Below are 26,697 nucleotides of genomic sequence, written 5' to 3'. Positions count from 1 at the left end.
GTTTTGTTTGACCAAGAAGAATACAGGATTTTAGATTAAATAAGCTTTATTAAGATGCCACTCGATAATGGATTCCTACAGTCCTCGCCGTCTGCTGCCCGGCGTTACTCCTTCGTCGTCCCTCCTTTGTTGTCAAGCGACGTCCTTGACAGCGGCCCCGTGCCGGCTCGAAAGGGACTAAGGATGTTATGGTGGCGCAGGTTTATCGTCCGTTATGTAGCATTTGCCGACCAATGACTACTGTCTCTTCTGACCACGACAGGCCCTTGTCGCCTCTAACAACGGATCATCTGCCGGCTCGAAAGAGACCTAAAATGTTATGATGGAGGTGTATCGTCCGTGAGGTTGAACCAAAGCTCGTCCTAGAACCACCTTTGCTAACCAAAGTCTCCACTGTCCCTTCTGACCAAGTTTAGTCCTCGTACTCTTCTGCGTCCTCGTCGTGGGTTCGCCTCCTTGCTCGGCTCCGTCACATAAAGTGACCGAAAGCAGACCGCGGCTCACTGACTGATTGCCTGATTTAAGACTCCTAACACTATAGTCGAGTTCCTCGACTATCAGATGCACGTTATTCAGCTATTAATATTTATGGCATATCGATAGATATTGAAGAATATAATGAGAAAAATTTACAAGACTACTAAAAATATAAAAAAATCTCAAAACACTTTTCAAAATTGTTGGCGTGGCGGTTTACGGGCGTGGAAACAAAATTGCCTCTATGCTCTGGATTGTTAATATCAACATACGGACAGACCGATATTGCCAGTTCGACTTGGCTATTGATCCTGATCAAGATATATATACTTTATATGGTCGGAAATACTCTAGTATACTTTAGTATACTATGCTATAACTGTAGATGCTATAACAGTAAAAGCTGGCTCATCAAACCATTCACGTCTAGAGCCAAATACTTCAGGGCGAAAGCCCTGTGGCTGTGGTGTTGCTCCTGCAATTCGTTTATCGCCATTGGCAACTGCGCTCAAAAAAATCAAATTCGTGTCCAGCCAGTAAAACAGTATGTTGTATTGGCCACAAAATGCTAATATCCACGAGTATTCCACACCACACGACGACTGTGTGGAAAAATATTTTTCCCGGTGTCCTTACTGTACTACTACTATAGCGCGCAAACTTCAATAACGGGTTTAAAAAAAACAGCAGAATCGTTAAAAAAAGATGTATCAGGTAGAAGGAATGGTTCCGAATCCACGTCCACGCCTTTCCACGTCCACAAAACGCAAAACACTTACACCAAGTAACGATTACACTTAATGATATAGCCACCAAGATGCGCCAAAAAGAAATTCAAGGTTTTTTGTTCTTTTGTTTAGCACACCTCCCTCGCTCGCTTGCTTTACTATAATATTTACTTCTCCTATTCGCAATATTAAAATGAAACAGTTCACAAAATAAAATAGCTGAAACTAAGCTTATTAGTGAAAAAGTGTTGAACATCAATAGTTATGGAATTTAATAGTTACGAGGATATGAAATTTGAAAGAAATTGTTTAACTCATTTGGGAAATATACGTTTGAAAACAATGGGCGTAGGAAATTAAACTATAAAGTTTAATTATCCTTAATTCCCCTAACAGGACGCCGGGATAATAGTTATGATGTCGATATGAACCTATTTCTCCACGGTTAAGTTCCAAAGGTTACACTCTTTGCAATTTTTCTGCAATTTACCTTGTATGCACGGTTTATGATATACATGACCACATTCAAAGCTGGTTATACAATTAAAGTGTGTGCCTACCATCAGTACTGGACGGTGGCACAATGAGCACATTTGTTCGTTGGAAACCTGCTGACCTCGTCTTTGCGTGGTGACTATCTCCGAGTGAATTTCAAAATAGTCATTAAGTTGAATTTGTTGGGCAGAGGATAAAATTTCACCTTGAAGATTGTAGTGCCACAGCATTTTAATAAGTGATTGTCGTAGGTTTGGAATGTTCTGTCCCATTTTTATCTTTCCAACAACCACCGCTGGGCTAAAGTAGTCTAATGCAAACAAAATAAAAAGAAGAATAATAGAACATGTTACCATTGAAAAGTATGTTACCAACTATGCCGTCCAAAACTTTCGTCACGATTTCAGGATGATTGCTAAATTCATTAATAAGTGCATTCCAAAGATCGTTGTCATCGTGCTCCTTGCAAAACTCGATGGCCATTTCTATGTCTCTGATCTAAAAATTTTTAATTTATAATTAAAGTTATCACCCACCCATTTTGCCTTACGCGGTGAAGAATGATATTTAGTGCTTCGGCCGCTTCTACACCACCCATACAACCGAGCAGGTAGACTATTTCTGGATAAAAGTTTTCCTGTTTGCATATGACCAACGCCTCCTGAATGTCATAGTCCTTTGAACGCTTTAGAAAGGGCAATAGTTTGTTTCGATCGAAAATGGCATATAAGGAGATAAGTTTTTTTTGAAACACATTACTGGGATCCTTTTTAAGTAAAGAATCTAAGTACTGCAACAAACAAAAACAAAAAAAATTATTTTTTTTATTCTTATTCATACTATTACATACGCCACTTACCCAGTACAGATACTCTTGTTTGTGCTCTAGCTGGTGGACAACTATCTCAGTCTTTATTTTTTTCTTGTCAAGTAGTATTTCAAAGGCGCAGTCACGATCCAATTGAATAAGTGGAATAATCAGTTTTGAAATGACATCGTAAAGCTCATACCGGCGAATTAATTGAAAGACATCCTTGTTCTGCAATCTACGAACATTATTTAACTGAGTTCCTTTAATTGACTTTGCTACATACTTTAAATACATGCGAAGGGCACTTTCGAAGTCACCTTGATAGGAATACAAAAGAGCCAATGATTCCAGCAACTGATTGGCATGGTGCTTTCGAAAGTTATCGTGAATAGCGTTAATAACAGCCAGGCCGTCATAAAGATGAGATGGCCATTCTTTGATAAGATTTAAGAAACCACATACATCAAATTTGAGAAACTCGTATAAAACCATTTCGTATACATGGGGATCAAGTTTGCATTCGTCGGAGGTCGGCAGATAGGCGCTAACTGATCGTAGCTGCTGACACTTTACAAACTTAAAAACTTCCTCTTCCCAAAGGACTTTGTCATTGCCTAGCATGCGGAGGCAAAGTTTTGCTGCGTCATCATACTTCTTAAGCGCCAGTAAATGGTTAACGTAAAGTCTATACATAAATATTTGTACGGATTAATTTCCTAAAACGATTCAGTTTTTTCATAACTCACTTGGCAACGGAAAGTACGGGAACATTACCTCCATTCGCAGATATAAGTTCCATTGCCTCCTCAAATTTACTTTAAAATAATAGAAATACAAGTACAGTAAGTTAATTATTTCAAACTTAAAATTAATCAAGAAAAAGCTATCTTCGATGGGATTAAGTTCATTATTCCCAGAATGTAACGCAAAGACAGAAATATAAAAAGCGGATTGATTGGGGTGTTGCTTAACACGATTTTTATTATTATGATTTTTGGTTAGTTTACACTTTTTGATGATCCATACTGAAGAAATGGTCGCTTCAATACACCTTTATTTTCGGCGCATAAGTGATTTCAAACAATTCGGACACCTTCGTAACACCTTGTTGACTAGGCATAATTATAAAGAATAAATATTTCGGCAAAAGCTTACTCAGCCTACAAATACTTCACAAAAAGTTAATAAATAAATGGTTAATCCGAAATTCGGAGCCAAAGTAAATATACTCCTTTTCTTAAGTATAAACGGAACGCAGTGTAATGGATAGACAAAAAAGGACCACACCAGGGTTCTTAGGATTCATCAGCAACAACTAGGACAGACGAGGGATAACCGGTTGATAAGGAAAAGCTATATCAACTACTTATTAAATTAAAAGTAGAGTAAAAGGGTATACTAAATTCTTTGAAAAGTATGTACCAGGCAATGGAATCGTTTCCGAGCATATTTTTTTTTTTACACATACCTTAACTTTACTTTTGTGTAGTTCCTTTTACACATACTACCCCCGCCATAACAAGTCTCTTCTGCTATGGTGCGGTCTTCAGTTCTTCAGTTTCTCTATTGGGCAACAGACACAGCTTCTATTGTGCTGTCTCTATCTTTACATAACTCATGGAGTATCTGATTATTTGATGTTGCTTTTAAACATTCATGAGAATTCTTATACTTTTGATAACATGTTAAAGCTTTTAGTGTATACATCATGTATACATCCAATACTTCAATTATCTCATATGGCCCTTTAAACTTAGGATCAAGTTTAATTTGATGACGTTCTTCGCTTTTGAGCTTTATTTTTATAAAGATGCATAATAGCTTCATGGACGTGATTTATGACGGACCATAGAAGAGCTCTTGGTATTACCGGCTGTATTTTTCTATGTAGTATTTCCTTTTGCAATTCATATGTTTTGTCCAGATTTCCTGGTAACTCATTATTCTTTAACTTTAAAATTATATCTTGTATCTCGGTATCTCGCTGCTGTTTTGAAACCAACCAGCTATCAGATACCTCGGTCAAATTGATTTGTAATCCTGCAACCTTATTCAAACTTTTGTGTTGTTCGAGCACTGGATTCCTAGAGAGAAAATCCAGATGCTCCATTCGCTCGCCTTTTCTATACTCTATTTCGAAATCAAATGACTGTGAAAACGCCCACCATCCATGCACCCTCGGTGTTAAATATAGTTGTGTGCGACTGGCCTTTAATGAATTACAGTCAGTATAAACTATAAATGTACGTCCCTGCAAATAATGTCGGAAGTGTTTAATAGAATTTACCCCTGCTAACGTCTACAGTTCGTATGAATGGTATTTTGATTCGGCGGGAGACGTACACTTTCTGTAATACTCTACCACCATGAGGTTTATTGTCAATTTTATGAAACAGGATCACTCGATACCCAATACAACTTGCGTCAAAATGTTGCTCTGTTGGGTATTGCGGATCGAATATGATTAAAACTGGCGTCTTAGTCAATATAGTTTTTATTTTTATTGGTACCTGTTCATGCGCTGGTAACCAAACAAAGTCAGTGTTTTTTTTTTTTGATGTGAGAAGATACAGAGTGTTTAGGGGTGTTTTTAGCAGAAATTTAACACAAATTGCCGAAAATATGTGGCTAAACCAAGGAATTGTCTTAGCTGTGAGACATTTTGGGGTGAGACATTTAATGGTTTTAAGGCTTGAATTTTTCGTGAGTTTGGCCTGACTTTTTCGTTGCTTAAATCAAATCCGAGATACTCTAATTTTGTGGTGAGAAAGGAACACTTAGTGACATTAAATGAAAATCCAGCCTTACTTAATGGCTCCAATACTGTCTGCAATCTAACTAGCGCTTTTTCTTTGCTTTCTGCTATTATGAGATCAGTATACACAATTGCATAAGTGTAAGCTAAAGCTCCTAAGACCTTCATTATAGGCCGCTGGAACACAGATGGTGCGTTCTTCAAACCAAACGGCATTGTCCAGGACTAGTATTGACCCTCTGGCGTTACAAATGCAGTTCGTTCGATTGAGCCCTCATGGACTGGAATTTGGTAAAAGCCGCTTGCCATATCTATGCACGAAAAATATTTATCACCCCGAAGTCTAACAATTTAGGGACTAGAGAAATGTGAACAGCTTGGTCGAATAATCGTAGCTCTTTTGCCGCACTTTGCTTTTCTCTTCTTCACCAACCCTATATGGCCGCCGTTGTACGGTCTTTTGCTGATCTATTAATCTAATTTCCAACTGCCCTGTGGGGACCCTAGTCTTTGGTATTCCATCAATTACACCATCTGAATAACATGCCTTATCAAGATTATTAAGATCACAATTTGATTCTATGACATCTTCATAATTGGAAATTACGAACGATTCTACTCTTTTCGTTGTGTAAATTTGAAATTCGTCAGCGTTCATATTTTTATTCGTCTTGTAAATTTCTTTCGATTTCCCCAAAAAAAATGTTTTGAACAATTTTTAATTTTTTTCTCATATTATTCCCCAATATCTATCGATATCCCAGAAAAACTACGACATTGCTCACCAGATTACTCTTCACGGCGGTAGTCAAATGATCGTACGCCTGATCCGATCGAAGTATTGGAATAAAGAATCTGGTAAAGGCTAAGCGATGACAACATCTCAGAGCTCAATATCAGCAGTTTAGTGCACGGTGGAAAGAGGAGTATCTTAAAGAACTCCACAAACGAAATAAATGGCACTTTCCGACCAGGAATCTCCAAGTCGACGATATGGTAGTCGCCAAGAAGGACAATTTTCTATCGAACGAAAGGCGGCTCGGCAGAATCGTTTCTGCCTTCCCTAGAGCGGATGACCGCATTCGAGTCGTTGAGATTCGTACTTCGCAAAATACAATGAAACGCCTTGTCCACAAGGTCATTCTCCTAGCAGCGGAGGACAAAGAGTCCTCCGTTCCAAGAGATAAGGGCTCTTCCCCCATTCCGAGTGTCAATGCGTAGTCTGCCAATACTATGCCCCGTTTTGCTTCTTTTCTTGACAAACAAATATCCTAGACCGCAGACGAACCCGAGATATTAAATCTTACCGCTGCCGAGTATGGCCGGGAATCCATCCTATTCGGAAGTGCAAGAGGTTCGACAAGCTGAGCGCTGAAAATTGCCTTATTAATTTTTTTTTTCATTTAATTTTCTTCTCAGTTATTACTTCGTTCCGAAGGTACCACGGCGCTCCAGTAATGATTCTCAAATCTTTGCTCGCTGAATAATATCTATGTTACTTCTGGATGCGTTGAAGTTTCTGAAGTGATTCGATTGGCCTGTTCGATGGTTCTATGTTTTTCCCTAAAGCCAAATTGATGTGTTGGAAGTGTGTTGTTTATTTTAAGATGAGGGCTAATTCGCAAGAGTAGCAATTTTTCAAACAACTTTGAGAGACAAGTTAGTAAGCTTATCGGTCTTTATGATGATGGCTGCGTTTTATCTTTTTCTGGAATCATCTTTTCCAGAATCATTACTATGGTAGACTTTTTCCATTTTTGGGGAAAGTATCCAAGCTTGGCGATTGCGTTGAATAAAAAGCAGATGTGCAGAATAGCACACATTGGAAGTTCAACGAGCATTTTTGGAGTTATTAAGTCAAAGGCAATTTTTTTTGGCTTCAGTTGTTTTTTGACAATCTTTGCTAATTCACATGGTCTGAATTCAATGGGTTCTTGAGATTCTAAATTCGCTTCTATTAAAGGAGGTAGAATAAATGAGTTGGTAGCGAGATTTAGTTGAAATACATTTTGTAAATGGTTAGCGAAAGCCCTGGAACACCTCAACACTGCGAAACCAGGTTCCAGAGGGACTTCGTAGTGGCATAATTGAAGCTATTGGAGTCTTTAGGTTTCTGTGAGGTCTTCACAAAGGGTGCTTAGTGCTGGTGGGAGGGAGTTGATTGATTTATAAACATTGGCTGTTTTCTTCCTCTTGTTTATGAGCATTGACAAGCATCTGCCTTGTAGTTGGCCACTCGTTTGTCTAATAACCACCTGGTATTTGTATTGTATTTGACGCTTGTTTAGGCGGCTCTTCAATTCTTTGTAAACACACAGTATCTAAAGTTTGCAGTATGTTTTTCCCCGCAGTTACTGCATTTCTTCACAGACTTTTCCCTTTTTCCCTTTACCGACAACACAGTATGCATTGGTGTGGCCGTATTCTTGGCAATTAGTACTTTGAAATGGATTGATACGTTTTTGCGGCTCCTCCACGCTGATTCTCCGATGTAGCATGTACTGTAGATTGTATATTGCATGCACTTCGTTTTTCCTAAGTGCCGGGACCTCTGGCTCGAGTTCTATTTTAAAAAGTGGCTGCGGAACTTTGTCCTTATTTAAAATATAAACGAAAATGTTAAGTACTACCTGTAGGCCTTGGTTTTGGTGGTCTGCTTCTGTTTGAATCTGTAGTTTTGTTTCATGAATATTTGTTTTTTTAAGCGGGATAATGTGGAATTTGCTGTCACCAACCAATGCAACGCGTTTATTTACGAGTGTGTTTGTAGTCTGTTATCGAATGAATATAGTTGGAGGCCTGGTTTTTTTTGGTTTCCCAACCGTTGTTTCGTTGGGTTGTTCCGTCGCAGAATCCGCCAAGATAGCATAGCGGTTTGAATTGTTTACTGCAGAGTTTTCATTGCCGTTGTTGGCTCGATTGATTTTTGGTTGATTACCCGCCTTATTGTTTTGCGGGCTGAGTTTTCTCTTGATTTGGATGTAGCGATCCATGCCAGACTGCACAGTCGAAATCGTCTTCTGTTTTTGTTTTGGTTCTTCTTTGCGTAAGTTATTGTTGTTGCCAATGGTCGGTGTTGCTGATATATTTACAGCTGGCAGAGCGATAATTAGTTGAGCCGCCGACGAAGTTGTTGTTGTGGTAGCTTTGAGAGTTGCTAGGGGGGTCACTGCACTTGTTATTGCACTGTTACAGTTACCCGGAATGTTCGTTTGGCGCTCCGAGGGAAGCGGGGTAGGAGAGGCGGGGTCTTGTGCCGAAGCAGGCAGAGAGGGAGAGAATGAACGCGGTCTGTCCTTCGCAGAGAGCAAAAGTTTATTTTTCGAGTATGTTGAAGGTGAGGGTGCTCGGTCATTGATTTGCGTCGTTCCGAAAGCAAAGTATGCATTGTTGCGTTGTAAAGACAGCCGGCCGCTCACATTGCCGCTGAGTGCGTGTTTTGATTCATTGTTCTAAGTCCAAATATAACAATTGCCAGAACAATATGGAATAATTATTTATTTTAGTAAATAATTACTATAGTCAATAATTGTTAGTTGTGCAAACTGTACTTTTCACTTTGTGTTCAACTTTCACTATACTCTTGTAGTTTTAGTACTTGCTATTGACAGCAACAGTCTCCCTCGTGTTGGGGTCAGACGTATATGCGAAGCTGATCCAACCGGGATTCCCAAAAATCGAGGATGGGTTGCACGTTGCTCAGAATACGATGGACCGTCTCTGGAACATGCCTGGAGTGCTGACACCGATCCTGGGGGCACAGACTATTCACGCCAGATGGGGGCGAATTTCCGACCGATAGTGTAAGCGGCCAGCGCTTGCGCGCGAGCCTTCGCTCCGCAATCTTCGTCTGCTCGACCGGCAAATCCACCACTCCGCGGTCCTGGGACTTTAAGCACAACAGCAGCGAGCAACGGCAGCGAGCCGTCGACCACGACGACGCACAGGATGTGGCCGTAATAATTGGATTTATCCGGACCTCCATTTCAGTTTTGATATTTTTTCATATTTTTATTAGTCTTGAAAATATCTATCGATTTGCCAAAAACTTTTTGCCTCGACCAGCCTAACGCTCACAAAACCTCCTAAAACTGTCGCGCCCACACTTTTGCAAAATGTTTTGATATTGTTTCATATTTGGTGTACTGTAAATTTTTATCGATTTACCAAAAAACTTTTTGCCACGCCCACTCCAACGCTAACAAATCATTTTGCTCACCAATGTCTATCTATATCCCAGAAAAATGATGAAAGTTCCCGTTCGAATTTCCACTAGTTGAGTAACGGAGATCGGGGCATAGTCGGGGAAGTCGACTATAGCATTCTATATTGTTTTAAATTTATTTCTAATTTTTTAGAGTAACATCCTCCCCTCCTTACCGTACATAAACTGTAGAATCAGTGAGCGAGGAATGGTCAAAATGCTGATAGACAAAGGCTTTTATAAAAATTACATACACCCAAAATGTGCAATAAATCCAAAAAAAAAAAAAAAAAAAAAAAAAAATGAAAAACCGTTCCATGTCTGTCCATATGTTGGTGGCACCGATCGGATTGAAAAACAGTAACCTAACCTAAAAGCACTCGAGTCCTTGGAGGCGCTGATAGGAAATGACACAATAAGAGAAATAGGATTTATAATATTAACAGACAAACTAAAAATTAAATTATATCAACAACCTTCAGGAGAAGTCAACAATCTCAGACTAGAACACGCCAATAACATTTAAAAACAAATTACGAAAAAGATCTGCTTGAAACAGTTGACTGTTTATTGACCGAAACTAAAAAATAACGTTTACAACAAAAGTGGTAGCAACGATTAGAAGTACTCTCACCGACCCTATCTATTCAAGACACTATCCTTACCCAGAAGCACCCAGGAAAGACGTGGGGAAACAAAAAAATTTGATTATAGGAAGTTGAACATGGCCACCATTCCAGATAGGTACCCGATCCCAGACATTAATTTATTCCCTGCACAGTTTGGAAAAAACAGGTTATTTTCCGTTATAATTTTTAAAAAGCGGTTTATTTCAGATTCCTCTAAGGGAATCCGACATAGAGAAAACTACTTTTTCAGTGAATCAGGGTAAATATGAGTTTACGAGATTACCATTTGGGCTTAAAAACGACCTCTCTATATTTCAAAGGGCACTAGACGATATACTCCGAGAAAATCGGTGTAAAATGCTTCGTCTACATAAACGACATCATCATATTTAGCAAAAAAGAAGAACAGCATGCAAACGGCATTAGTAAAATTTTCCGAACTTTAGAATAGGCAAAAATGAGGGGTCCAAAATAGAGGTAGAATTCCTGTGATTTATGATAGCAGGCGGTGGAATTAAAACAAATCCAGAAAAAGTAAGAGCTATCGCAAGATTCCCTATTCCCAAGACACTTAAAGACCTTTCATAAAAGAAGCAGAACTGGCTAAACCCCTTTCAGTCCTTTTAAGAGGGGAGGAGGGCCGAGGCCGAATCTCCAAGACTGCTTCAAGCAAAACTCTAATAAGTTGGAAAGCGATGGACGCTTTTAAGAAGCTAATAAGAACTCTTGCATCTGAGGAAGTTATGTTAATTCACCATGACTTTAAAAAGGAATTACAACTGACAACGGACGCCTCAGACTGTGCAATAGGAGCAGTATTGTCTCATGATGATAAACCCAAAATGTTTAATTCAAGAACTCTGAGTAAAGCCGGGAAGCACTACGCTCCAAACAAAAAAGAGATGCTTGGCATCATATGGGCGGTACAGACACTCCGCAATTACCTTTATGGTTCCACTAAAGTAAAGATTTTCACAGACCACGAATCACTCACGTTCCACAAGTCCCAAAAGTAGGAAGCGCTGGAAAGCAATCCTTGAAGAATATAATCATGAACTTTTACAAAATCCAAAGAAATCAAACGGAGCAGCAGACGCATTAAGTAGACCACCAATTCGAGCGAACGATGAAATAAATACCCTCACCGCAACAGTCCACAGTAGTAACAGCTCGCCAGAAAGACTAATTTCAATGGCAACGGAGCCACTAAACATCTTTAAGAATCAAATAATACTGAAAATAGGAAACCAGGACTCTTTTAAATTTGAAATAATTTTTTACTGTAAAGGAACCCTCACTCCATTTCGGAAAAACTTGATGAATGTACTTCACTCAGCAGCATTTTAGAAAATTCAAGACCAGATTTTTATCAACAATAGTAACTGACCTGACGGACGGATCAGGAAAATATAATGATTAACGAAAAAAAAGCTCAACGTAGCGCAAAAGAAAATAACCAGCAAATATTAGAAAATTTTTATTTTCCAAAAATTATAGCTAAAATGGAGAAAATCGTAAATGAATACAGCGTCTGTAAAGAACACAAATACGAGAGACATCCTAATAAACCCGAAATACAGAAAAAACTTATGCCCCAATATCCAGGTCATATTGTCCACATCGACCTGTACTTCACTTGTAAACAAGTTGTCCTAACCGCGATTGATAAGTTTTCTAAATATGCGCAAGCGATAATCATAAAATCTAAGGCAACCCAACATGTGAAACAACCTCTAAGGAAGTACTAAGGAATTTTGGTATACCAAAAATCGTGGTAATAGATAACGAAAAATCGCTAAGTTCAGGTCCAATAATGAAAATGATGCAGGAGAAATATAGTATAGAAGTGTTCAAAACTCCACCCTACCATAGCGCGGCAAACGGACAAATCGAACTACTACTACTACATAGTTCCATAAGAGATCTTATAGGCTGATCTATAATTAAATACAAATACTCCATTCACTCCACTACTGACAGAAAACCAGTAGATCTATTTTTTGGTAGGAAAGTAGCAAATGATCCTAACCTACAGGAAAGACAGGAACCTTTGAAAAAATAAAAAACAAACAGGAGAAACATAAAAAAAAACATAATAAGTAATAATCGTCTTACACTTGTAAATTTCTATGGAATTGCCAAAACCTTTTTGCCACGCCCTCATAGAGAAAAAAACTGACATGTCCACACTTTTGAAAAATGTTTTGATTTTTCTTCGTTTTATTGTTTGTCTTAACAATTTTTATCGGTATACCAAAAACACTTTGGACACGCTTACAGCTACAATACGACGGAAACAATCACGCCCACACTTTTGAACAATTTTTACATTTTTTATCATTTCGCGTTCGTATTCCAGTAGATGATAGTCGGGGAACTCGACTATAAGATTCTCTCTTGTCTATAAGTGTAGGTTTGTAGTTGCAGATTTACACAAATAGTAACAGAATTAGGACTAAGATGGAAGGAAATATGAATTGCAAAACAGAGTTAGCTCGTGAACCTCCAGAGTGAACAGACGTGTTTTCATCGAGCTCCGTATAAAATCACTTGATTTAGTGAAGTAAATAGTTAATAACATAAAATATATAAATAAATCGAAAGCGAAAGAGGCGCTATTGGCAATGTTAAATTGCTATACTATATAATTTTTTGTGTGTGGAATAATAAGGAAAAACTAAAAAACAAATAGACAACGAACAAATCGATCATTCTAAAATGAGCCAACGCGAATTGCGAGCTCAGCGCCAAAAAGAGCAAGACGAGCGCCGACTCTCTTTGCACCGGAACAATGCATACTTCACCATTGTGTCTGACGCCCGCGAGTGCCAAATCATCCACCCGGTCAATAACCTAGCACCTGCAGAATGCAAGCGATCGCGGTCTTGCTCACCAATGCTTATAACTGCACAAAATGAACCCGAGCGCACTGAGTGCGTATCTCTCATGCTCTCCCCATTCCAAACGGTGTCAAGTTCTTTAGCTATCAGTACAGCAATCACGATATCTACTGCAACTGCACCTTTAGTAACAACAACTGCAACAGCACCAACATGAACTCTATGCTCAAAACCTACAAAACCTAGCGGTGTACAATTCCGCTGTACCAAAAACAACGAAAGCAAGAGCACTCACACCGACTCTTGAAAGCGGAAGCGGACAAGAACCAAAACAAAACAAAAAACTTTGTCAAACAGGGCTGGATCGCTACATCCAAATAAAGCGAAATCTAAGCCCACAACACAAGCAAGCTGGTAATCAGCCGAAAATAAATCGAGACAACGCCTCCAACGACTCAAGATCAAATAGGTTTGCACTATTGGATGACTGCGAAGTGCAGGAACAGGGGCAGAAGAAGATAAAGCTGCCACCAATATATATACGTGAGAAAACATCAAGTGCGCTGGTTAACAAGCTAGCTGCAATTATCGGAGGAAACAAGTTCCATGTTATACCTCTTACTAAGGGTAACATACAAGAAACGAAAGTGCAGAATTAACTCTTTAAAGTCGAACTGGAGCCATCGAGTCAGAAAAACAACAAAAATTAAGTACATCCTATATATAAGCTAAAATATTTACTGTACTGAAGAATAACCGTAGAAGAGCCACACAAGCGCAGGCAACCTGTGCAGTGTACCAACTGCCAAGAATATGGCCACACTAAAGCGTACTGCATCCTAAAATCCATCTGCGTCGTTTGCAGCGATGCCCACAGTACTGTAAACTGTCCTCTTCTGCCACTCGATGGGAAAGGGAGCTCCACTAGACCTGCCTAGGTTATTTTCTTTCCTTCTGCCCGCCTGTGGCTGCCCCAGTCGAACCTTGGGGTCTGGGCGTTGATGCTGTTGCGCAATGGCTACGCCAAGCGAAGATTTTTCAGGTTTAAATTTTTGCCTGGAAAACACACGTAAAACTTAACCCCCTCACCGATAATGTCGAAGAAAACTCACTCTAATAATATTTTCAGCGACAAAATAAGTCTCACGCTCGCAGGTTATGATTTTTTTCCGACAAGAACTTTCCACGACTTGACTCATCGACTATTTTATTAGAAAAAAATAAATCGGAAACTCAAGCCCGATTTATCAACTGTAGGTGATTAAAGCAACAAGTCAAGTCAAGGTTCGCAAATGCCAGGAAATTAATTCTGCGAAAATTATGCTCCAACAATAAGCCGGTTTTTAAGGATATTTCTAAAGGGGATATAGTCAAACACGTCAAAATCGACGAAGCGCTTAACACATTGGGTTTGATCTGAATGCCACAGAAGGTTCAGTTATGTGGACGCATTAAAAAATTAACCATAAACAACCATAAGCAAACGAGTAAGTTGCAAGCCAGCATAGATATTTGATCCATAAGGACTATTTACTCCCTTGGTGGCGGCGAAGGCAACATATTTATACATACGCTACAAAACTATGGGACTTAGGTTGTTAATACGAGCTTCTACAAAATGTTAAAAATGGCTGGATGAGATGATGTCCAAGCTTTAACTTCTAGGCAGATCTTTGATACAAGTTCTACACCTATATTACAAATTCACAGACTTCAGGTCGGAGACACAGACAGGGTCGGAGAATGATTATAAAATTATATTAAAAAAATGAAGAACATCCTATATATAAGCTACAGTATTTACTGCACCGAAGAATAACCGTAGAAGAGCCACACAAGCGCAGGCAACCTGTGCAGTGCATCAACTGCCAAGAATATCGCTACACCAAAGCGTACTGCACCCTAAAATCCATCTGCGTCGTTTGCAGCGATACCCACAGTACTGTAAACTGTCCTAAGAATAAAAACGACAGTTCAATTAAGTTATTAAGAATTAAGGAACTAAGGAATTAATTAAGGAACTCAAGAGTCGCCTAAACAAACGAGTGGATTCAGCTTGGGATCGTATCACACCAACAATTCACAAAGTAATTGAACCGACTACAACTAACATCCCTTCGTCTGCAAGCCACCGAACAATGCCAAACTCTTCCTTTGCAAGTGTACTAAAATGTACCAACAGCAGTCACCTCCAGCGACCAGCATAAAATTCACCAAATAAACACACAGAACATGCAACAGCAGCCAATTTGCGTTGAAGCGATTATGCTTTCGATGCAGCAAAGCATGAAAGACTTCATGACCTTCATGCAAGAGCTTATGAGGAACCAAAACATCCTTATTCAAATGCTCGTTTCTTCTAAAACAGGATAATGACTCCCTTAATAATAGCTATCTGGAACGCAAATGGTGTTTCGCGGCACAAGCTAGAACTTACTCAGTTCTTAGCCGACAGAAACATTGACGTTGTGCTACTCTCAGAGACTCACCTTACCGAAAAGTACAACTTCCAAATACCAGGATATAAATCACCCGGATGACCTTGCCATGGAGGCACTGCCATACTAATACTATTGCGAATTAAGCAGCACTTTCTTGGTAATTGACAAGAAGACTGCTTACAATGTACTTCTATAAACCTCCAACGCTCACCTCGCCTCACAATCTCTGAGGAAATTCACAACACTTTTTGACTCATTTGGTGAAAGATTTGTTGCAGTTGGCGATTGGAATACCGAGCACATGTACTGGGGATCTCGGATAGCGAATCCTAAAGGAAAACAGCTGTACAACGCAATCATCAAACCGCAACACAAACTTAACTAAGTTTCCCCGAGAACGCCTACATACTGGCCAGCAGATCCCATGAAGCTTCCAGATTTGATTGACTTTGCCATCACAGAAAGGATATCCCAATCAATGATTACAGCTGAGGCACTTCCAGAACTCTCATCTGATCATCTTTTGTACCCTCTACAACACATCGAGCGACCATGTAGGCTTACAAGCAATACAACTGGGCGAGGTACAAAACACATGTTTGTTCCCATACCGGCTTTTCTAGCTCCCTGGACATTGATCAATTTGCTGGTGATATAGAATCAATACTTGTCGCAGCAGCAAAACGTCAACTCCACAAAACAACCATGTATGCAGTATAAAGTTTAACAAGACAAGTAGAGATACTGAACTGCTTGTGCTTGAAAAACGACGACTTCGAAGGGAGTGGCAGGAGCACGGATCACCTGGCGCAAAGAGTAAATTCTTCTGCTTCTCGCAGACTTACCAAAGCGCTTAAGAAAGAAGAAGCCCACAGGCAGAAAGAATTCGTTGTGGAAAGACCACAGGAACCTACAGGCAACAACAGAAACGGTTGTACATCTCTTTAACTCTACCGGAAACTGGTCTCGCAGTGACATGGACAGAGCAAGAGTCTTCGCTGATCATCTTAAAGAAGTATTTCAACCAAATCGAGCCACTAACTCATTTACTCTCCCACCTTTAACTGCATCTGACTTAACACCACAAGATTCTGTAGAATTTAGATTTTTATTTTTCTTGTGTTCTCTCCCTTTTGTGCGTTGTCCGCAGTGCTGTTTGGTGCTGTTTTTGTATGCACAACTTCTGCACTGTGCACCTATTCTGTCGCTCTCAATCTCTTGCTCTCCCATCTAAAGTTAGAACCTTAGAACGGGCAGACTGCTCTTTTGCGGTACATTTAACAACACGATTGCATGTTTTGATTTTGCGTTTTGGTACAGTGATTTCAATGAAAAAAATATTGATACTAATTTTGTCTGCTTCTAAAATAAATGCAGCTCTGGTTTTAGTAGGCGAACACGTGGTGACCTAGCTAAGGGCCCAAATCTAAAGTACTGTTGTGATGCTTGATTGGGGGATTGCGAAGGGGATGAAATCGTTTAAGCGCCAAACTAAAGGTGGCTTGAAAGGACTGAGCAAGAGTTTTGGCGTAGCTAGAGATAGTTTTCGACGAGCCGATGATCCCATTTCCGCGATAGACTCGCAGCCTTAGCTATCAACAGGTAAAAAAGATTCGGAGCAATCCTATCGTCAGCTAATAAAGATCAATCCGTTGTGGAGAAAGTCCTTCTTAGGATTGCTAAAGATTCCGAAATGTCTGCACTGGTTTCTCAACCAGTGATTGCATTTGTCCCAATTAGCTTACAACCACAAAGGAATGTTGAGTCCGGACTAACGTTGGCCATCTCACAAATACAATTTCGTAAATTGGTTTCACTAAAGGAACGAAATTTCGTTTTTTCGCCTTTCCTCCGATTAAACAAATTTTGCTGTATTGTCTTATATATAAGACAAAACAAAAAATTAAACTTTTCTTACGCTAGCATTTCATCTTTCAAGATAATGAGCTATTTTCAACCATATTTATAGTGTTTTTTGGCCGGATACTACTATAAACTAAGATCTATTCTTACTATTACCTTTTAAAATGCTAGAGGCTCGTGTAGAAAACTAACTAAATTGTATTCCGTTAGGCTCTTCTTTGCATATAATTTTGCTTACAGAGACTTGGTTAAAGACGAAGATACTTAACTTCGAAGACTTTCCAGGTATGTACAAGATGTACAGGTATGATCGTCCCCCCAGCCCGCGAGTTGAAGTCTTAATTGCGGTTAGGTCTATCCCCCAGTCAGAGGAGTTACTTTTTGACGGGTCCCTAAATTTAGAATTCATATGCGTAAAGCATAGATAGATAGATAGAACTGTTCATATTAACTGCTCCTTCATTCCGCCGTGTTCTGAATTCCCAGAATATCTAAATCCTTTGTCCGCTATTCCAAAAAAACTGTCTGGTAATGATTTTAATATACCTGGCACAATGTGGTCCCCAGCAGAAAAGTCGAATATGCTCGATCGTTGTCGCAAGATAATAATATTCGAAGCTCTAGTGGCCGATTCTTGTATTTATGTCTTGTAACAAGTCCCGACATAGAAGATGAAGAGATGGCAAGCGAATTTATTATTTTCGCAAGGCAAACTTTCTGAGGCTAAATAATTTTATAGCTGGCCTCAATTGGTCCTTTACTCCTGTAACATAATGGTGGATGCCATAAATATTTTTTATACCGCAATTAAATCATTTGTTAACTCTTGTGTTCCGATGTACTATCCGTCTATAACAAACCTCCTTAGTTTAATAAAGAGTTGACACACCTAAGATATGTCAAGTCCAGACTTTACACAACACTTAAAATTACCAGTTTTCAGTCTATCCTTTTTAAATATTTAAGTGCTCGGTTAAATTTTAGCGTGCTCAATGTTACAAGAGCAAAAAGGTAATAAAAAGGTAAAAACATGTAAAGTACATGCGCTGTTTGAGTGCTGTTTTTGTGATGGTTTGCCTACCAATACATCCCTAGAACAAATTGAGCAGTAATTAAGTGCAATATATGAATACTTGACAGTAATTCTCCGATGATAGATTAGTAGTGTAGCTTAGTAGTGTATTAATGTCATGAAAATATTGGACTTTAAAGAAGTTTATTGGCTTACCTGTGTTTAATCAACCATTCTATACGATCATCTGTTTCAATAAGACTAGCTACAACAATATCCTTTGGGGCCACAATATAAAACCGATTCTCCTCGATTATGCCACCCAGACTATAGTCATTCACGGTGTACTCCTCAAAGCCGCGTAAAGTTAAACTGTCTGTGCAGATTTCCTCGCTGCTATTCATTTTGTATTCAATAACGCATAATACAGGTCGTTGGGCTTTAAAACAAGAGCTTTTTTCCTTGCGAAAGCCAAGAACCACCAATTGCTTTGCAGATAATGGTGCAAGCCCACATACGTAGAAAGTTGTTTGAAATGTCGAGACTGCAATGGTAAAGTGAAATTATAAATGTGAGGATTTTTAATTTCACTGCGTGTGCCCAAAATTTTTTATTATAACCGTTACTCGTAGAATATAAGAATATACAAGATACGTTGAATGGTATGTAACACGTAGAGGGAAGTGTTCCCGACCATAATAAGTATATATTTTGGATCAATCGATGTGGTCTGTCAACTATAATTTTTAACACGTAGCAAGCTGAATATTGTTTTTGTGATAATATGTACATAGTTTCGGCTATTACTATTTTTAAGCTAAATTCAAATAATAATATCGTTTAGGCAACGCAAAAAAAAATAATATGGATTTAAATTCTAAGGACTTGTAAAGTGAAGGGCATATTTTGTCAAATTTACAATACATGAGCATACGTGTGCACATATATAGTTGTCGGCTGTCACTGTATGCGTAGAAAAGAGCTGATGGCTGTAGAGCTTTCCGCTCTCTCGCTCTTGAACAAAGATTCGAGAGAGCCTGGAGCCACCTCTAGAGCCAACACGAAAAAATCGTGTGCAAAAATATCGAATGACGTTACGTTACGTTACGCATCTTGTTATTCTAGTGTCTTTGGTAACGGGTATTTGATAGTCGGAAAATCCACTTTAGAATTCTCTCTTGATTTTTTAATAGACTTTACATACTTGGATCCACAATGTAGACAGGCAGATTGCCAGTTGAAGCTTCGATTGAATTTCTCTTTCGAATTACGCAAACTCGAATAGTGTCTACCCAGCCAATCAACAATGTATGCTTGTTTGACCAGCGAAGGTGGCATCGAAAATTTTCTAGTCGCTCCTGAGGAGGAACCTCCCATTTTATTAATCCAAGTGAGCATCTTTCGTTTAAATCGTAGACTCGAACTCCTATATGACTCGCCCAGGCAATAAAGTTGCCATGCCAGCAGATCGACAAAACACTGCCTTCGACTGAGCACAGTTCAACCGGTTTAAGCTTCTTTAGCAAGTTACGCTCGTACAAAATAAGTTTGTCGTCGCCTGCAAAAGAATTGCTCTAGATAAATTAACAGAAAATATTGATATTACCCACCCACTACAAATCTCTTAATGTGAGCTTTGGAATCGGGCTCCAGTGATACGACCTTTATACATTTGCCAAAGCTGAGACTGTGATTGTTATCAGAGCTAAACAACCCCGTTATGTTGACCTAGGCAAAGAGAATTAAGTTTTATATTGCTATCAAGCTCAAATACTCACTTTTCCGTCGTCGGAGCATGTGGCCACATACTCGCCCTTATGATCTACATCGATATTGTTTACTGCCACTTGGTGAGTGTACCGTTCGCTAGCGCTAAGATTTGAGTAGACTGAGTTTCCTTGATGGTCAAATATACAAACACGCCCTCGGAAAGTTCCAAATATAAGAAACTAAATATGTACGTATTTTAGAATACTAAAATAATATGTGGTTGGCTCACACCTTTAAGTGTACAGCGCTACAAGTGATGACATCAGCATTGAGCATGTATTTCAAATCGTTTCCGAGACGGTGATACTTGAATTTGGGCTCCACATCTTCCTCATTTATGCTATCGGCCCAAGAGTCCTGGAATGATCAAAAGTTTAATAACCTGCGTTTAGCAAAAAATTCAAATATAGTACACAACTGATGAGCGGCAAAGCTTTAGCCATTTAAAACAAAAGAAAATTTCTGATTTTAGAACAACGAAAATACACAGACTGATGTATTATTTTACTATTTACATTTACTATAACGCTATAGATAATAAAAATTATTATAACACGGTCTTATTATTCGATGTTATAGCTGTGTCCCACTTATATATTTATATCCGAAAACCGTAAATACACTAGATTCGTAGAAAAGTATGCAACATGTACACTAGCGGGCATAAGTATTTGGACAAGAAAAATATTTAATATATTTCATTGTTTACTTAAAGCAAAATTGTTTAATAATTTTTGTAAATAGGTAGACTATCGTAGTTAAATTAGGTATGTGAGATTCCCTTTAGCATGTAATTCGGCTGCCTGCGTGCAGTAATATTGTACTCAAGATTAGTCACAATAAATATTTGAAGCGAATAGGTTATGGGCCCAGCTCACGCAGACTTAAAAGTGAATATTTCTAAACGGATTAGAATATTCGGCATCTTTAAATATTGTGATTCGGAGATTTAATACGAAAAAGTTATCGAAATAAAAATGAGTTCATCAATAAACCAAATAGAAAAACTTGATGATGAAAACTACAGTGCGTGGGCTGTACAAATGAAGAGTGTCTTAATTCATGCGGAATTATGGGGTGTAGTGTGTGGACGTGTGGTTAAAAATGAAAATGATAGTGCTGAGCTAAAGGCTTTGTTCGACGCGAAGGACGAAAAAGCATTAGCAAGTATAATGCTATGCATTAAGACATCCCAAATTAACTATATAAAAAACTGTGAGACGGCTGTAGAGGCATGGCAAAGGCTTAGTGAAATCCACACTCCCTCAGGTCCGGCACGACGTATACGTTTGCTAAAGCAGTTGTTGCACATGAAAATGTCTGAAACAGAAGTTGTTTCAAGTCATATGAACAATTTCTGTGCGGTTTTCGAAAAATTAAAAGAAATCCAATTGGTAATCCAAGAAGAGGTCCTTAGTATTCTCCTGTTGTCCAGTTTGCCGTCATCGTTTGAAAGTTTCGTAGTTGCAATAGAAACGCGCGATTAGTTGCCCACATTGAAAATGTTAAAAATAAAATTACAAGAGCAAGGGCAAAGGCGTATGGCAAATGAAGAACATTCTGCAAAAAGCGAACAAAGTGCATTTGGAATTCATGAACATGAAGAAGAGTGTGCAAGTAAATAATCAGCAACTGGCTAACGGAAAAAGAACAGTTAATTGCTGGATTTGTGGTCGCAGCGGCCACAAAGCTGTAAACTGTAGGCAAAGGAAAGGAGAACATAGAGAGAGCGAAAACTTAAATACCGAGAAATCATTCTCTGTGCTCTGTTCAACTGTACAGCTTGGCGAATTGCCAAAAAATATGTGGTGCCTTGATTCAGGAGCAACGGCTCGTTTGTGCAGTGAGAGATCGATGTTTAAAAACTTAAGAGAGCATAAAGAGCGCATTCTTTTGGCTGGCAATAAATATATTATGGCTGACGGTCGTGGTACAGTGAAAATAACCTGGCGCAACTCATCATTTGAATTGATCGACGTACTCTTTGTAAAGAATTTACAATGCAACTTTATGTCGGTGTCGAAAAACGGATTTCGTGTGTCGTTCGAAAACGGGCGCGGAATTTTAAAGAATGATAAGAATAAAGTTGTTTTGATTGCTGAAATGCAAAGTGATTTGTTTCTGTTCCAAAATGAAAGAAAAGTTGAAAGTGCCTGTTTCGTTGCACAGACAAATTTGATGAGAAAGTGGCACCAGAGATTCGGCCATTTAAACTTTGCAAGCTTGAACAAAATGATCAAACAAGAAATGGTACTCGGACTTAAGAAAAATTATTTAAGTGGCGCAAAAGAAACCGACTGTTTGAGTTGCGCAAAAAGCAAAATATGTGTGAAGAGTTTCCCAAAAGCCTCTGGAAATCGCACAAATGAATTACTGGAGCTAGTGCATAGTGATATCTGTGGTCCAATGCAAGCGACGTCTGTTGGAGGTGCACGCTATTTTGTCACCTTTATAGATGACAAATCGAGATACATGTTTGTATATTTCATAAAGACGAGAGATGAAATACTGGCCAAATTCAAGGAGTTTAAAGCATTTGCCGAAAACCAAAGCGGCAAGAACTTGAAAGCATTAAGGAGCGACAACGGGCGTGAGTATTTGAGTAAAGCGTTTCAATCTATCTTGATAGAAAACGGCATAAAGAGACAATTGACGGTACCGCACCCCACAACAAAACGGTGTAGCGGAGCGCGCTAACCGAACCCTGGTCGACATGGCAAGGACTATGATGATTCACGCAGGCGTCGGCGACTCACTATGGGCTGAAGCTATCAACACTGTTGCTTATCTACGGAATCGCGCTGAGACGTCAGCATTATCTGATGTAACACCGTTCGAGTCTTGGACTGGAAGAAAGCCATATGTGTCCCACCTGAAGATATTTGGGTTGAAGGCTATCGTGCTGAACAAATCCACTAAGAAGAAATTTACTGCGAAGGGCGAAGAAAATATTTTGGTTGGATACTCTGATGCTTCTAAGGGATATCGCCTGTTCAATCCTACCAGGAAGAATGTCTGTGTTGCTCGTGACTTAATTGTATTTGAAAACGACCAGGATGATGGTATGACGGCACGGGAAACAGTACCTTCTCCCAATATTCAACTTGTGGAGATGCAGCACCTTCCAATCTGTGTTGCTGAGGGTAAGAAACAAGATGATGTTTTCCAGGTGTCAAATAAAGACGATGACGACGTTGCGTCTGTCGAGCAACACGATTCAGAGGGAGAAGCGTCATCCACTGAAGACAATGAAGCCACCGAAGTCAGGGGACCTGGACGGCCGAAGAAGATTTACACTGGTAAACCTGGCAGACCGCGAAAACAATACAACATGGTCAACGGCATGAGTACGGATGAGGTTCCGATTCCAACAAGCGTCAAGGCAGGAGAGAAGCCCATTGGGTCGAAATGGGTCTTTACAGTGAAGCGTAACAAGATGGGCAAGGTCGAGCGCTTTAAGTCTCGACTTGTTGCAAAAGCGTGCGCTCAGCGATACGGCGTTAACTTCACGGATACGTTCTCACCAGTGGCACGCTACTCATCAATCAAACTGGTAATTGCTTTGGCTGTGGAAAACGGACTCTACATGCACCAAATGGACGTCTCGTCTTCATATTTGAATGGCGATCTTCACGAAACGGTATATAAGAGGCAGCCAGAGGGATTCATCGATGAACGATATCCAAAGAAGGTGCTGAGGCTACATATATCTATATATGGACTGAAGCAGAGCGGCCGAGAATGGAATAAACTACTGAATGAAGTACTGCGATATTTGAGAGGCACAGCTGATTTGCAGTTACACTACGAGCGTACTGGTGTGCCTATACATTGCTATGTTGACGCGGATTGGGCTGGTGACACCACGGACCGAATCCTTTACTGGATGGGCATGTATTGCTGCAGGAGCTGCCTTTACGTGGGATTCAAAGAAACAATCAGTGGTTTCTCTAAGCAGCACAGAGTCAGAGTATGTGTCACTTTCCATGGCAGCGAAGGAAGTGCCGTATGTTCAGAAATTGGTCAACGAAATGGGATTTGGTGAAACCCAGGCAACTAAGGTTTATAGCGACAACCAGAGTGCCCAGTGCTTGGTGAAAAATGACACTTTCCATGCACGTAGTAAGCATATAGACATAAAACATCATTATATAAGGGAACTGTATAAAAACAATATAATAGAAGTTAATTATGTACCCACAGAAAACATAATAGCAGATGTTCTAACCAAAAATTTGAATAGATTTAAACATGAAAAGTGTATCCAAGGGATGGGTTTAAACTAACAGAAAAATGTATTTTGAATTTGGAATTAAGATAAAAAACATTATCTATAAGGATTGACATATTGCATTGAGAGGGAGTGTTGAAAATATGTATGTAATAAGGTCAATGCACTGTGTCTCCCTCTTTTGGTCGCGGTAACCAAAAGCTTTTTTCTCTTGTTGTGAGATTCCCTTTAGCATGTAATTCGGCTGCCTGCGTGCAGTAATATTGTACTCAAGATTAGTCACAATAAATATTTGAAGCGAATAATATGGGTAACTTCATTGTTGATTTAACAAAAATTACTTTTTTATAAATTAGCAGTGGCATAAGTATTTGGACAAATTATTTAAATGTTATAAATTGAAAAAAAAGTCGACTAAAAAATTATGAGACATTTATAAAAAATATACCCTCCCTTAGCGTCTATCACTTTTTGCAGATGTTTTGGTACAGACTGTACACAGCTGTGGATATAATCTATTGAAATATCCTTCCATAAGGTTTATATTTCCAAAATCGTTTCTTCGCGACTTCTAGATAAGTTTGCACGCCTGTTTCTTTTTAAATATGACCAGAGGTTTTTCATGATTATTAAGCACATCTAAATATTTCCTTTGATTCATGGTTCCATCAACAGGAAACAAATTTCCTAAGCCAGTGAAGGCTACGCATCCCCAAAACATAATTATTTACTCTCTGACATACTGGTGCCACTTTTTTCCGATATTGTTTCGGTAATCTAACAAAAAAATTTTTTTTGAGCAGTGAAACTCAAAAGAGCTTTCATCGCTCTCCAAAACATTGTTCCAGAATGATGGAGGCTGACCAACATATTTTTTGTCAAAGTCGAGGTGCTTTAACTTATTTCGTGGAGTTATTAGTGGTATGACTTTGCTAACATATGTTCCTAAATCGGCTTCTTTAAGACGTCTGCGAACTGTTCTTTCACTGATATCGATTTCTGCTCCTTTTTTTCTTTGGCAAGCGATCGGGGAGTTTGTAGAACATTCTGCTTAAAAATCCGTAAGATATACCCATCGTCCTTTTGAGTTGTTTTACGTGGTCGGCCACTACGCGCAACGTTTTTGGTTGTTTGTGATTTTTGTATTTATTTATTTGGTAATACACCGTTGGCCGTGGAATTTTGTATAAATCAATGATATTTTGTACCGAAATACCAAAGGTATACTTAATTATTATTTCATTTTTTATAAATTCGCTCAGCTCCTTTGTTTTCCCCATGTTCAACAAATTTATGAATGAAATAAAAGTAGTAGTAGTAAAGGTAGTAACACGTTATCAAGAACAAATGTTCAAATGATCTAAAAAAAGTAAAAAATTTGATATTCTGCGAACAACAGATCAATGCAAACTAATTAAATGTGATGTCTAAATACTTTTGCCACCGCTCAAATCGTTGTCTTTCTAGCTTCCTTATCAGCAGAAGGAAAATTGAAAAGGTAAGAAGCAAAGCATACCTCTCGCATGTAACTGTAATGTCACTCTTTGTTTTAACATCAATAGTTTACTTATTTATTTCACTATACTATGAAAAAAAGGCCGCCATGCCAGTAGGTATCACAAGGGGATCAACGCGCCACCAACGGTGGTACGCGCCGTAATTGTGACACACTACTGGAAGTGCAACTACACTCTCCACGCGAGGGCGGCTGGAAACAGGCTCTTAGTTAGGTCATGTCTCTGCTAAGAGTGCTGGCTAATCGTAGTTGGGCTGGAGCTGGTAACTCTCAAAAATTTCCACACCTCCGGGCCGGACTAAGGTGTCATTCGACCCGTGCCGAAAGTCTGCCCGGCTGGGGGCCCGTGTAATACTAGCCCAGTCGATAACGGAGAGTCCGGGCAAGTGGCGTCCGCCCGGTCTAGTTATCCTTACCCGGGCACTGCGGATCTCTGCCCGGGCGGACCTTTTATTTCTCTGCAACTCTACCGCAGTCCTTGACTGCGGGAAATGTCGCAAGACATTACGAGGACCGTCTCCTTGACGGAGGGCGCCTACTTCGATGGTAACACCAAAAAATGCTCCTAAACGGAGTGCGCCAACGGCACAAGCACGCCCAGTTGCGAGAGGGAAGTATCGGGGAGCCACACCGAGTCACTCGAATGTGGTCCAAGCGGGACAGGCTTAAAACCCATTACCGCAACTTGGTCAGCCTGGGGCCCGGGATGACCCTAACAGTAAGGGGCAGAGCGGGGCCAGAACGAAGTGGTATCTTCGTTACCTTCAGCAGGGCAAGTCACCCGCAGAAGCTTTGTCTCTGGCCAAGACACCGCAGCCGCTAGAGCCAAAGCCCAACTCTGCTTCGAAGCGGGCAAACACCATCCTGACATTACGAGGACCGTCTCCTTGACGGAGGCCGCCTACTTCGGTGGTAACACCAAAAA

General features: G+C 39.6%; 1 protein-coding gene across 3 annotated transcripts; it reads right to left on the bottom strand.

Moving 5' to 3' along the window:
• Positions 1-28: 28 nt before the first annotated feature.
• On the bottom strand, positions 29-20,554 carry LOC117135189 (vacuolar protein sorting-associated protein 41 homolog). Of its 3 annotated transcripts, none has more exons than XM_033295256.1 (12): positions 20,439-20,552; positions 20,257-20,382; positions 20,034-20,204; positions 19,866-19,983; positions 19,460-19,813; positions 18,472-18,799; positions 3,258-3,326; positions 2,795-3,196; positions 2,560-2,746; positions 2,251-2,490; positions 2,072-2,198; positions 29-2,010 (listed from the first exon to the last, which is right to left on the bottom strand). In XM_033295256.1, exons 1-12 carry the CDS (start codon positions 20,466-20,468, stop codon positions 1,637-1,639), a joined length of 2,526 nt encoding a protein of 841 aa, XP_033151147.1. In that variant the 5' UTR covers positions 20,469-20,552; the 3' UTR covers positions 29-1,636. The 3 variants fall into 3 exon arrangements, with proteins under 3 accessions (XP_033151147.1, XP_033151148.1, XP_033151149.1); XM_033295257.1 differs by having other exon boundaries at positions 20,444-20,535; XM_033295258.1 differs by lacking the exons at positions 29-2,010; positions 2,072-2,198; positions 2,251-2,490 and having other exon boundaries at positions 2,616-2,739; positions 20,439-20,554.
• Positions 20,555-26,697: the final 6,143 nt, after the last annotated feature.

The sequence above is a fragment of the Drosophila mauritiana genome, chromosome 2L, assembly GCF_004382145.1.
Source record: "Drosophila mauritiana strain mau12 chromosome 2L, ASM438214v1, whole genome shotgun sequence".
Lineage (NCBI taxonomy): Eukaryota > Metazoa > Arthropoda > Insecta > Diptera > Drosophilidae > Drosophila > Drosophila mauritiana.
Note: the sequence above shows the minus strand (reverse complement) of the source record. Positions and strands in the feature narration are given on the sequence as shown.